Source organism: Fopius arisanus, unplaced genomic scaffold, assembly GCF_000806365.1.
Source record: "Fopius arisanus strain USDA-PBARC FA_bdor unplaced genomic scaffold, ASM80636v1 scaffold00128, whole genome shotgun sequence".
NCBI lineage: Eukaryota > Metazoa > Arthropoda > Insecta > Hymenoptera > Braconidae > Fopius > Fopius arisanus.
Genome location: NW_011887867.1, coordinates 121110 through 135872, shown reverse-complemented (window position 1 = coordinate 135872; position 14763 = coordinate 121110). Strand labels below are relative to the sequence as shown.

At 36.5% G+C, this 14763-nt stretch overlaps 1 protein-coding gene across 3 annotated transcripts in view; it reads left to right on the top strand.

The window, feature by feature from the left end:
- Positions 1–192: 192 nt before the first annotated feature.
- LOC105271922 (lethal (2) 37Bb) overlaps positions 193–14763 on the top strand; it is a 97171-nt gene continuing 82600 nt past the window's right edge. The window contains exons 1-3 of one of the 3 annotated variants that reach the window (XM_011313749.1): positions 193–586; positions 685–809; positions 11115–11429. In XM_011313749.1, coding sequence (XP_011312051.1) covers positions 726–809; positions 11115–11429 — 399 coding nt within the window. In that variant the 5' untranslated portion in view covers positions 193–586; positions 685–725. Of the gene's footprint in view, positions 587–660; positions 810–4197; positions 4261–11114; positions 11430–14763 lie in introns of those variants that run through there. The other 2 variants (XM_011313750.1, XM_011313751.1) reach the window with 2 other exon arrangements.

The window sequence follows — 14763 nt, the reverse complement described above, 5'->3', positions numbered from 1 at the left end:
ACCTGTTTGATTCACAGGTACACCCGCAAAATTAGTTCCGCCAGTTCCGCTAGGAAATTTCGCGGTTGAAGCTTCGCCATTGGCGTTAGCAATCTCCCCTATAATCTCTGCTATAATCTCTGATGCAATTCTCCATGTCAATTTTCATGGAACTGCTCGTGTGGATTCACCCTGAATAAATGCACAGTGCCCCATGAGCATTGCGCCATGACACTTGTGGTGGGAGCCATGACAGTGCTCTGCTTTTTTTAATAGGAATAGGAGATAGGAGATAGGATAAATATAGTGATAGAGAATAGAGAGAGACTATTACAGGAGTAGAGGAAAGGAAAGGAAAGGATCTTCTGATACTAGCCCATTATATGCATGTGTTTATCAGCACCACACATATATATACATATGTATATACGGGGCGCATAGTTTATCGCACGAATCTTTGCTTGCCGTACTCTGACGAGTGATAACCAAACAAATAGAAGCTTGTAGAACTTCAGCAGTTAATTTAACAAGTCTTTCTTCTCGGGAATAATGCAAATTTCTGTAAACCAATTACACTTCGGACTTATATATTAATTTTCATTATAAAGTGAGTATAGGGAGATTTTTGGAGAAAACAAAGAAACCTCTCTCGAATGAAATAAGTTAAATAGATCTTAATAGTCATTTGCTTTATTTGTGTTACAGGCGTAAATTTCAGTGGAGACTGTGACGTTGATGTTTCAGACATGCTGCGGAATATCTTCCAAAGTGCAAAAAATATTGTACCACGAGCTACAAGATATCAATATCCTAGTCTATACAGTGATAGAGTATGTTTACACAGTGATAGATCATCACACTATTTAACATGGGTCAAAGAATCAGTGATAAGATATTTGATTTTCTACCGAACGTGAATTTATTATGCATATCGACACCCATTTAACTATTTAAAATTATATTGCGATGCTAGCAAATTCTCAGTAGAAAATTACTTCCGAGGTCTTAACATAAGTTTAATCGTTATTGAGCAAATTTTTTGCATTCGATAGTTCATCTACCCAAATTTCATTGCGCAATTATCTCATTTTCTTGGAAATAAAAAATAGTATATTGTAGATCAAGGGTGGAAAGTCATGTTTTACCGCCCGAGGTGCACATGCTATCTTTCAAAATGTCTGCAAAGTGAAATTCGTGTTTTGCTGTCTGAAGAGCGAGAGGGCAGTGAATACTTTCTGCCTTAAGGTGGAAAGTTACTGCCAAGAGCAGTAAAAGTAAAGTCCTCACATTCCGACTTTGTTGTCTTCTACCCGAGGGCAGGAAGTATTCACTTTCCCCTCGCTCATCAGGGAGCAAATTGTTTTGAAAGATGTTTTGAAAATAAAGATTTTTTTTCGCAGTCAAATTAATTGCTAGTAAAAAAGCATCTAATGTCTAGTAATCTAGTGTCCTGGACTCAGTTATCAAAATAAGTGAATATTTGGGCCATTTCACCAATCACCAGCACAACACCTATCTATAAATTAAAAAAGAAATTTCTCTACTTTTCATCGAAAAGTGTAGCCCAAACGAAGAAACATGAGCGCAGACGGTGATTTTTATCTCAATTAATAGCGGAAATATCAAAGATACTGATTTTTTTCTTCTAAAGACATAATTTCTGAATAATTAAGAGACTTTATGGAGCACGAAAAATTTTTCACATAAATTTTTCTCAAATTAAGAAATTTAAGAAATTTTCTCAAATTAAGGGGATCATCCTATGTGGCAGCCGGTTTTTGACTCTATATTTTGGAATCCATTATGGGAAAATGAAAAAAACGACAACATCGAAATTCTTATTACATATTTATTGGCATTTCAAGATAACACCCAATCTTTTTGTAGACGTAAATCATTGTCACGTGCCGAGCTATCCAGTGGCGAAGTCAGCCATGAAAAAAAAAAGGCTAAAACGGTATACACGATTCCGAGAGTGCTGACGATCTGACATCAAAACATAAAACGGGTTCATAAAACCTAAACCAAAATCCGTGAGAAGAACATTTGGGAGCCTCCCAAAACTTCGATTTTTGACATAGCGCTAATCCAAAATTTGAATAGCATGAAATCCGTAGCCAATGAATTTGGAATTTAGCAGTCGTGAGTGGTAAAATGTGTTTGTGGGAAATAAGGAATATTTTAAAAACTTTTTACTCCATCAAGTGAATTGACTAATAGAGAAACCAGTACGAATCTGTTGTGCACGAGTTACCATTAGATTCATAAAATTTCTTGGTATAACTGTGAAGGTGTGCTGATTTTTGATTTTAATAATATTAGATTGTCGAAATATGTTGGAAATATATGCCATTATCTATTATGTAGTTCGCGCATTCACAGTTAATTAAACCATCAGTATTCATAATAATTAGAACACCATTGAATAAGGCATGTTTAGTGATGGAGGTCTCATTAATTTTCTATGATGTTATGTCAGTTTTGGAAACTATTAGGATGAAACATAATGTCAAATCTATAAGTCAAGAACTGAGAATTGTATAAATACTTAAAACTTAAGAGTGTTACTTTGTTCGATTAATTAAACAGACAGGTCATACGAATGCTAGGGTGATTTTTACTTGACAACTGAAACCCCGGGATAACCGAAATCCTCAGAAAAAAAATGAACTATAGCTTTAGGGTTTTCAACCGATCCCGACAAAATTCAATACAGTATATATTTTTTAATTTAATAGCTGAGATCATGAACCATACGCTAGTCACATGTTCGACCCTCCGATCCATTCATTTTAGTGAAATAATCATTATTGAAAACACCTCTCTGTAACACAGTCTTATGGGGAGACGTAACCGCATTAGCATTGATTGCAAAGGGCACTAAGATACGCACTCAAATCTTGAAAAAAAATCCACTCGCTTTCTTGACAATATGGGGAATATTTCACCGACAAGAAAAATTAGGGTACCCGATACAATACGCAACAAATTTATGATTGATTTTTGACAAGATCTGAAGACAAACGAGTGCCCACCATTACGATTCTAAAATATTGACAACGTTGAGCAATGTCAGCAAGGTAGATGACGATGAAACAATGATGGCGGAGCACCTCGCTAAATGCGGTGTTGCACGATCAAAACTCGAGGGTTACCACAGTAGTCAGTCATACGTTAAAGTTCATAAACGTTTTTTATCTTTCTTCATAATTTGAACCGAAAAGTATGCAATGAGTCTTGTAATGTAAAAGAACAAATTATTTATATCGTAACTGCTCACGTGAGCGGTTAAACATCCTTACACTATAGTTTAGTTCGTTCTTTTCCGGGCATTTCGGTCGTGCTAAATTTCATTAGCCCAGTATGAACGATTCTAGTTCTGGTATGACTAACCAATCCTAAACTCGAACAACCTAGCATTCTGAATTCAATTCTGAATTCAATGTTTTTTCAATTTTTTTCAATTTTTTTTCATTCCGAAAATTGACATACTATCATGAAATGTTTATAGGAGATCAATAGTCAAATATTTCACACTGAATCGTGTTCTGATTATTATTGATGAGTTCAGTACCATGGCATTTGCTAAGTAGGTAATCAGTAGTAGCAGTAAAAGTTAATTGTTACCGTATTTCGATACTATAATTTTATTGTACGGAGAAAATCATCAGAATCATCTAATCAATATTCATACTTTTCATGAATTCAAGAAATTGTTAATCTTCCAAAAAGTTGAACTATGTAAATATCGTGCAACGTTTTTCTTACGCAGATACATATTGTTTCATCTATTATTTAATACACTTGATAGAACGGAGAGTTTTTTTTGATAAATACTGTTCTTTTCCACAGACAAACTTTTCTGTTTTCACTGCAAAAACCCCAATTCATTGACTATACATTTCTTATGATTCAGATTTTTGACTTAGCTTCACGCCTGCCTAGTGCGAGTACTCATATTTCGACAACTCTGTCACTTGAGCTTTCTTTGAGTTACTCCGCGTTTATGAAACGATTTTGGGCTAACTGTACCCAAGCCCGCGCAACGTTACCAGACGTCGGAAACGCACACATTCGAACCATGCAAAATAACGGTGTTCTAATTATTATCGATACTGATTACTTCATTATCTTGAAATGCGCGAAGTACATAATAATTAATAACATTAAAGCAGCATTTTCAACATATTTCGAGACTATAATTTTATTAAAATAAAAAGCCTGAACTTCTTAATGAATACCAAAAATTTGGCATTGGTAATTTTCGTGGCTCATTCTGTAGTAAGTACTTTTATTTGGATTTTTTATATTTAGTTGGAATAAATCGATTCAATACAATACAAGCTCTGAAATCACGCGACAATAGTGTACGAAATACGCTACGTAGAATGACTGTCAAAGGAGTGTACGGTTGGCAGGTCAAGGCCCGAATGCCGAATTGTCCTCCGACTCTGTCCATTCACCCTGTGGGGTCCTTGTTTTGGGCCCGACGTCACTAGAGGGTGTTAAACCCTCGCCTCTTCCCATCAGCCCTCCTATTTTCCCTGGCCTCCGGTTCAATACGAAATTTCCCCGCTTTAATTCTTACCGTTCTATGATTTTACATTTCTGCTAGTTACCCCGCGCTAGCTAAAAGATTTTGGGCTGACTGTACCTATGCCCTATAATTCGACGTTGCCGCGATTCGTGCTCCGATCAGTGCGCATGAAGTTGTCCGCATATATCGGGCATTCCTTGTCACCTCGTGAGGTTTCAGCACTCACGTTTCACAACTCAGTTTGTGATGTATTTACAAGGCCTTCACGAAAAATAGTATATTTCTGGACTGTTGAGATGGGGTTCTACTGGGGTCTACTCGTGTGGAATTTGGCGAGCCGAGGCAAAGGAGAGGCGGCCAATCACACGAGTACAAAAACCGCATCTGAATAGTTCGGATATTATTTTTCCGCAATGATTTTTAAATTTTCGAGCGTACGTGGTATCAATTCGAGAAATTGTGAAAAGCAGTACGGAGAATATGATTTTTCTTAGTAACCATCATCACAACACGCTTAGACCTAAAAAACTATCATTTTCGTCACAACTACGTGATATTAAGAAAATCCATGCTTAATTTTCATGAAATTCTGACCGTTTAAAATACTATAGTTTTTCCCAACTTTGGCGTCAACAGCAACATTGGATCTCAAAAAGGAATTTTTCATTCAATTTCGGAAAAAAAGGGAAAATTGAAGATTTTTTGAGGATCAGTTTTTATATAGGGGTGTTCCATGATAAAACATATTATTTACAACTCCTCACACCATGAGAAACTATACGAGAGTATAAATTCACCTCCTGGTGGTACTCACGATATTGTACACTATGAATTCATCGCAGAATGAATATCTTTTTTTGTAATTTTGTTTATATTCATAGAAACAAATCTTTTTGGGAGCCAATGATGCGGTTGGAACTAAACCAGCGAAACACTCAATCTTTTGAGCAGTAAGAATTTCATGGCAATTAAAAGTGTATTTTTTTTAATAATCACGTTTTTGTAACGAAAGTCGACGTTCCTCTGTTCTAAAAGTTCTGTAAAGAGAATTCGTTAAAAAAAGAAATTAAACAAGTAGGATATGCTGTTGTAGTCGATATCATATAGTTTTTTTTGCTAATGAATTAGCAACTCGCTCCCGAACCGTTATTCGCAATATATAATTGATATAACAATGTACTGATTTTTCGCTTTTTTTCTCATTTTTTATCGAGATAGGGAATTCTACATCCATTCGGAATAATAGTCATTTCCGCGTTTGTTTTAATCTTCAATAAAACATGCAACATCTAAGTATTGTTTTAGGAATTTAACATACGTTTTTCTTTTCCTTTTCAATTGATTGTTGCGAATGTTCATCGAAAGAAAGATATCGACAAATTGTAGCCATCACCTAATTTTACGTCATCAATTCAATTGCGGAATAGTGGATTCTTGTCGCGAGGTAACAACTATGGCGGATAAAGTCAGGTTTTCATGTTGACGGATAACGATAATGCCCATTGCTTTTGAATCAACAGTCAAGCTCTCATTTTCATACAATTATTATTAGCAAGACTCGAATCAAGAAACTACGAATTCATTGAAAAAAATATTGCTTGTTTACCGGTCCATGATTCGTACCAGAAATTTCAACCTCCGAGAAAGCAAATCGAAAGTATTATTCATGTGTGCTTGTACTTATCATTCAGGGTTCGCGTCTTCGTCACATAGTATAACAACATTTTGTGTATTTTGGATACGCCATTTATCGTGATTCTTTTTGATTAGTGTATCAATTCAAATAAATTTGGGTTTTTTATGCCGAAAGGCTTTTTCCCATAATTTGTGTTTTTCCTTCATGTTGGCGATAAGGCCAGCTGCGCGTGCCACCTAAAGTATGACCGCTTGCAATATTTATTCTATTCTAGGTAGAGAGATTTACATTGTTATCATTACGATTTATATTGGTAATGATAATTAATTCCCTTCTAAGAGTTCTAGAACTGATTTCTAAAACTAAATGGGTGTATAATATTGTTCACATTACTTTCAAATTTGGATGAGATATTGTTGTAGAAGAATTATGCATACCCAATGAAATGAATCAAACATAACGAGTACGAAGAAACCATCACAAAACTAACTTTCAAGACAAATGACATCCAATTTTGAATTTGTAATGACGGTAATAGATGTCACATGACTAGGTACTGTTGGTATTGCTGGTATCGAAAGTGATGTTAAAAACTTTACATGAATTCCTTTTGAGCATAAAATTCTGAGATATGAAAGAGATTTCAATATTAAAAAAAAAATAAATAAATAAACAACTATTGTCGCTATCACTTTCATCCTCGAACTCGGTTCAAAAGACACTTGAGTGAATTTTTCAAGCCATCCAGGATTTGATTCAAACCAATTTTTTTTTCAATCATCGTCAAAATCCGAAATTTCAAAAAAAAAAATTGAAAAATTGAAAAAAAAAATTATACCAATCGAAACGAATTCGAATTAATGTCGATGGATAGAGCTCGATAGTGACTCCTTGAAAAAAAAGTTACTTGATTGCAAGCATCAAGTCGCGCGCAATTCAAAAAAATTTTTAAAAATTGAAAAAATGTTTGTCACATACATACAGACATACATACGTACGGACAGGGTTTAAAAATTGCCTTTTCGAACTTTTTGGACCATAATGGATTGATCCAACACAAAAAAACAAAACCTTATTTCTGCACGATTACAATGCTCCCGTTTCGGGAGCAAAAAATACGGGGTGTTATAGTCAGGTAAAAGAATACATTTTCACCCAAATAAAAAATTATGAGGGTTGAAACCTCAAGCATTGATTTGGATCGCCCCATATACACCCGGAGTGTGCATGTGTTAAAACAGCAGTAAAATTATAGTATAGTGTAGCAGTAATTATACGTAAAATTCTATTTTTTCCAAGTTTTTTCATGCCAAATGTTCTCACGAACCAGTTATCAATTGGGAAATCAATTTGGCAGTGTCTATTCACACACTAAACCGTAACTTTTACCGTGGATCCACGGTAATTTTTTGTCGTGGATCTACGCCCTATGGCATCTTTTACCGTGGATCCACGGTAATTTTTGTGTACACCATATGGTAATTATTACCGTAGATCCACGCTGAAAAATTACCGAGGATCCACAGTGATTCCCGACAGGCGTGGGTCCGCTGTTTTACCGTAGATCTACGGTGAAAAATTACCGTGAATCCACAGTGATTCCCAACAGGCACGGTGTCCGCCATGGTTTCAATTAGAAAATCGATTGAAGAGGTTCCTGTTCAGGATCTCCAGATAAAACCATTGGAGTTCCACACCACCTCATCTCAGGATTCTATTGAAGATGGGAATTCCCCTATTCCTAATTCTGGGACAACTCTCACACATAAAGAAGAAAAGCCTGAGACTTCTCTTTTGAACGCTGGGTTCAACGAAGCACCATCCATACCCCATAGAACTCATATTAAGCTCAACCAGTCTGTGATTGAAGCTCTTGCTGGAACCAAAGATGTCCGGATGCTCGGGAAGTCTCGAGGAGCTCCAAAAGGACGAAGAACTACCGTGGCTGGGATGCCAGCACTATACCAAGGAACTCGAGGTAGAGATCGAGGAGTGACGAGAAGTCAAGAAGCATCCAGGGATTATGAGGTAGCACAAAATTATGGAGCACCTCGACGGCGAGGGCAGGAAAACGGTCAGTGGATAAAGCTGGTGGGATTGCGTCTAGGAAAAAAAAGTGATGACATCAAAGTTAAGATCATGTTAAAATGGTTATTGAAGTCAAACTATGTGGAAGGGTGAGATTTCACAATATTAAAAATTAAATGCACCGAAATTGATACTGCCGACCTGAGTGATTCCTTCATCGAAACTGAAGACGATCACATCCAAAGTTGGACGTCTTTGATGGAAAAGGGTGCCTTCAAGACATTTTTGACTGATGTGAAAATTAAAAGAGAGCAAGATGATTACAAATATGCTGCATGTAAGGAAAAACATCATCCGTCTTGTAAAAAAGTCGTTCGTTGTGATGGATGCCATTTGTGGTGTCATTGGATATGTGCGGAGGTAAAGAGGAAACCGATTGGTGATTAGTTCTATGGTTCATGTTTCACAGAAACAGCCAAAATTCATCCGTTTCACTTTCTTTTGTCATTAGCACTATCTACATTAAAAACTATACAATAAAAGTTGAAATTGTTACAAAATCGTTTGTGGCAGTTAATATCTAATAAAGTATGTAAAATTCCATTTTTCACTCATTGTAATGAAAAATATTCGGTAGATAGGGTAAAAATGTTTTTAACCTCGTGCGCTCATATCACCCACATTCATCGCATCCTCTAAACCAGGGATGGGCAACCTCTGCTCTGAGAGCAAGTCGTGCTCCCGACCTCTATTAGTACATAACAAAGGGTAGACGAAAGCTTATTGTGTTGGATGATGGGTCTTTACGACCTAAGTCGTAAAGGGCCTTCTCCTCGGCTGAAATCAACTTTGGTTAAGTGGGGATAACACTCAAGAACAGGAAAAGAAGAGAAATCGTCGCTGAAGAAAAGGAAAAGCGGGGAAATGAGTCAAAAATGGAAAATGTGAAATTTTCTTCACCATGACATTTTTATTAATTTTGAAAGCAGACGTTACAAATGAAATGTCAAAACCGGCTGTTTAGTTTAAGAGGCAAGGAACGAATTCCACAATGTCATGTTCCAGTGGTCCCGCAATTATCCTTTCGTAAATTTATTCAAGAAATGAAATTGATTGAAATAAAAATGTTAATTGAAGAAAATGAAAAAAAAAATATTATTAAAAAAAATATTATTTTTAAAAAATTTCATTTTTTAAAAATATTCCTTTTTTATATTCAGAATCAACATCAGCCGGTCAAAACTGCAATGTTTGGTATTTTTTCCTTGACATATTTTTCGGTAAAGTCGATATTGGACCAAAAATTTAAAAAGCAAGCTGAAAGATGTCACCAATTCGGGAAGCTGAATTTGAGGAGAACCTTCATGTTTCTTTCAATGACCAATAGTTATCTTCATATTCAGAAAATTTTTTTTTCATGTGTGGATTTTTTAATTTATATTAATCGCGGCGGCCATTTTCCCCATTTTATCATTTGACAGAGACGTCATGGGACGCTCCCCAATACGGTAACTGTGAGGCTCCCCACTTCTGTCCCCACTATGATTGTACTAGGACCCTTCTAATTGGCATGGTTATAAACTTTATTGGATTCCTAGCTCGAGATTATGACTCTGCTCCGAGCTACCTGGAGGTAGCCCATCCCTGCTTTACAGCTCCCATTTACTAAAATAATATAATCAGACACGAGTGTAGAAAGTAGTTTTTGGCTCGAGGAACGATTGTAACGCGACCCGAAGCGAAAAGCTGTCCACACAGCGTGACGAAAAAAACTTTTTATCACTCGTATCAAAATACATTACGGTGATTTTTCATCGTGGATTTACGGTAAAAATGGCGGACACCGCCCCTGTTGAGAATCACCGTGGATCCACGGTAATTTTTCACCGTGAATATACGCTAAAAATGGCGGACACCGCCCCTATTGAGGAATACCGTGGATCCACGGTAATTTGTTACCGTGGATGTCCGGCAAAAATGGCTGACCCTGCGCCTGTTGGAAATCATTCTGGATCCACGGTAATTTTTCACCGTGGATCTACGGTAAAATTGGCAGACCCCGCATCTGTTGTCAATCACCGTGCATCCATGATAATTTTTTACCGTGGATCTACAGTAATAATTCCCATAGAGCGTAGATCTACGACAAAAAATTGCCGTGGATCCACGATAAAAGTTGCCGTGGCGCGCCTGAATAGACACTGCCGATCAATTTATTGTCATATGAAGGTTGACAATTAATTTTAGTACTATTGCATGCTTTACATATAAATTATAATTTGCACGCCCTGGGCACCGGTGTGGCGGATCTCAGTAACTGGACAACTGATGAAAAAAAAAACACAAATTTTAATATCTCGAATACTTAGTCTGGAGGGGTACACATGTTTTGATTGGTTGAAATAGACAGCAGCGAGACGAATATTGTAAGAGGTGAAATATTAAAATCGGCGAGATAGTTTTCGAAATATTTACGAGAAAGGGTTCAGACCGTAATGACAATTTGTAAAAAACGGACCCACCAATCGAGCTGAATTTCGGCACAGACTTAGTCCTTAGTAATGACTATAATTTGGCGGAACTTGACCTTCTTAGAACACATGCACACATGATGCTCAAATTTTGTACTTTTACGTTTCGGACCATTTAACATCATTTCTAAGCAAAATTAGAAAATTCAAAAATCGGACGACTACAAGCTTTCCCCGTTCGGAAACAAAAACAGGGAAAGAGCTCTGAAAATCTGAAGAGCAGCACCGTGGTACTTGCTTTTACTTATAGTTAGAGGATAAAATCATTTGGACTTAGAAAATTAGCATCTTACCGATAATTGGTGAAATGACACATTTAAAAATATCTAACGGTCATTCAATATATTCTTCTATTACATTTGACCACATTACTATGACATGAGTGAATGGAGACCTTTTTCAGGCAGATGATGACAGAGTTTCTCCACGGAAAACAGACGGTAATTACTGGGAAACCGATGTTACACCGGAACACCCGGTTTCGAGGACCGCTCGAGTTATGGGAAAGCAAATGCGGGAAATAAAACAGAATGTACTATTTTGGAGAGAACCGAAGAATGTTAATCTTGACGAGTGGAACATTGATTCTACATATTATCCAAGTCATGTCGACGTCGTTATCATCGGAGGCGGTGCCATGGGAAGTTCAATTGCTTATTGGTTAAAAAAAATGTCCAATGGAGGACTAAGCGTTGTTGTCGTAGAGAAGGATCCAACGGTTAGTAGACGATAATAAAATTTATACTACAAGTTATTTTATTTAGGAGTATGTTGTTGAATTTTTTTTTTCAATCTTTCATTGGTATGGATTTATTGATGGTATGTTTCTGAATTGCTAGAGAAAATGCTCGAATCGTTGTATGTACTCTCATCTCTTCAAAAATCAATCTTTCAACTTCAAACTTAGCATTAACGATGTGGTGAGTTGGAAAATTGGTTGAAAATTCTCGAAAATTTCCGATCATCATGTATGGGACTTAGAAATGTTGTTTATTGTTGTATTATTTTGAAAAAAAAAGAAAAATTGAAATATCTCAAATACTGAGTACATATTTTGATTGATTGAGACAAAGTACATCTAGACGAATATTTTAGAGGTAAAGAATTGAAACCGGTTCTATAGTTTTCCATATATTTGTGAAGAACGATTCACACTGAAATGGCAATTTATGAAAAACGGTTTCACCAATCCAGCTGAATTTTTGCACAGTCCTTCGAAATGCCCTGTCACATATTTTTGCCCTCCACGGAAGAAGGGACAAACATACGCAGCGCTCTGCTTCCTATAACAGAAATGTTCCAAAAGTTGAGTTGTCCCCCAAAACGTCCAAAAACTAAAAAAAACTGACAAAAGGAACAGCTGCCGATAGCTCAGTATAACAACCGCGGAGGCGACTGGGTCAGCAAGATGCTGCTCCTGAACCTATCTTGAGATGACTAGAAAATCAAACAAAAAATAATAATTCAAATTACGGGGTAATATGACAATAATTTAATAAAAGAATTGGTACTACATTTACCTTACACATGCGTATAATCACAGCGTTTACCTGTTACTATTTGAATGGTATACGCGACGGTTACAGGCGGCGCTACGATTGCTCACGGGTGGTGTACTGAGACGTTAAGGATGAGTGTAATCACGCTGAATACACTCTAGTCAGCAAAAACTGACATCTCAATCGGCATAACCTAAATCACACTCCTTCGCGAAAAAAAAATTGTGAACCAAATCGATTAGTTGGTTTTTTAACATAAAATGGATGATTTTGAGGATGAATGGGAAAATGATAACGATAGAATTTTTTCCGAATCCATATTTATGGAAAACATTACGTCTGATGAAGTGAATTGCGATGACGATTCCATGGAATACGAAGTGATTAAGAAAGGTCCAATACTAAATCAAGTTGAAATTGAGTTAGAATTGTCCAGTAAACTCCCAGCACTCCCAAAGAATTTTCTAAAATCAATTGGAAATTCAAGGGATAAGGCAATGCCAGAGAAATCACGAGGGAGGTACATGATATCTTACAACAAATACCAAATGTGGATCTAGGACAATGAGTTTCGGGACCATTCTCCTGGGCATATTTTTTCTAAGGAGGTAGTCTTGGCGTATTTGAGTGGGAAATGAGACACCTGGGCTACAAATAGTCTCTGATCTACATACTGTGGACTTACGTGTGTTATCAATAGGCTTCACAGAATTGCGTTGGGTAAATACAACGAAGTTATTCATTTTTTTAAATGAATGAAGAAAGATTATGAGCCGAAAACAAGCTGCGATTTTTTGGGAGCATCAGACTTCACTATTTATTCGTGAAGCTTTAGATGATTTGTATTTAGTAGATAAGGTAAGCGGTCAAATAAATGTGGAAAAAATTGATAATAAATCAATTTCTGTCCCTGATAAACCTATCCCATTTTTTTGTAGGTCGCTCAAATTTTTGGCTTTTGAGATGATTGCAGAACTATTGAAATGTGGAAATTGCAAAAAGAGAACGTTCATAACTGTGTTGGCCATGGAACCAACGAGCTTTTTTTCAATGTTTTTCTTCTTGACACCAACACCAAGAAGCCAAGATCTGTCACTATTATGGGAGAGTATTATAAAATTGTTTAAAAATACATGAACTTACAACCTGATCATGCAACAGTGCCAAAAGTTTTTTTGAATTATTAGGAAGGGAAGTGTTCAATTTAACCGATTAGCAGAAACAAATGCTGAATACTTGGGATTGTAGAATCCACAACAATATACTGATCATTGTTTTCGTCGGGCAGGGGCTTCTTAGTTTGCTAATACTGGAGCAAGCATGACAGATATTATGGACTTTGGTGGATGGGAATCCTTCAATCCTTCGGTCAAAGGATACGTAGAAGACTCAGGTGTCAATGAGAATAAACGTATGCAAGACAAATCTGAAGTAATTTGTTACATCAGATCCGCAAAGCCAGCTAATGCTTTTCAGAAACGCCAATGAGGTTTATATGCGCGACAAAGTTGATTGAAAAATCCTGTCTGCAGCCATATCTACATAGGCAAACACAGCAATACCTACATAGTCAAACACAAAATCTTCACACATTGAAATTGCGCAAACAAGAGATTTTAGCCAAGAATCATCACCAAGATCGGTGAACAACAATGTTGAACACCAGGACAATCTGAGAGGCGAATCTAGTCCGCAGCCATCTATATCGCAAAAAGAAAATTTCCGCACATTAAAATTGAGCACACCAGAAATTAAAATCAAGAATCATCATCAAAATCCTTAAACAAAAATGTTGAACACGAGGGGAATCTCAATGGCGAATTACCACAAAAAGACTTTCGAAACACCAATCACCGAAACGAGAAAAATTTGAATGTCACAAACTTTTTAGAGACCATGCCATCAGTGAAGACTGTGAATTTCAACTTCCATAACATTTATTTCGAATAAAAACGAGACTGGACGGAAGAGTATTCAACTTTTCTCAATATATCAATGACGAGTAATATTGAAGACTGATACTCATTAGAGATAATTCTAGAAAAAAATATATTTCTCCATGAATGACCATTGCTGTTGAAATCTAAGAGAAATCATTTTAAACACCTAATGTAGTTATTAACAATTATGTTTTGTTATATATAAAAACGTGTTATGGCGCAAAATAAAGTTTAAAACTTCTGAAAATGAAAATTTTTAACTTCCTGTTCTATAGGAAGTTATTGTAATGACCCCGAAAATCAATTTGGAAATTTTCAACATATCTTCACGTTTCAAGGTCTCCAGAGTAATCCTGGACCATTTTCGAGAGGAGGATGTGTGTGTGTGTGTGTGTGTGTGTGTGTGTGTGTGTGCGAGTGCGTGTGTGTGTGTGCGTATGTTACTGGCGATGTACGTGGCCGAAATTGATCGGCAACGATTTCTCAAAAATGGATGATGCGATCGAAGTCAAATTGAGACCATCGAAGCGTTTCCACGCCATTTGGTGCTGATTAGATTATAGATGGAATTGCTCCAGCTGTTTTCCAGTTTTTCCAGAAAAACTGCGAAAAA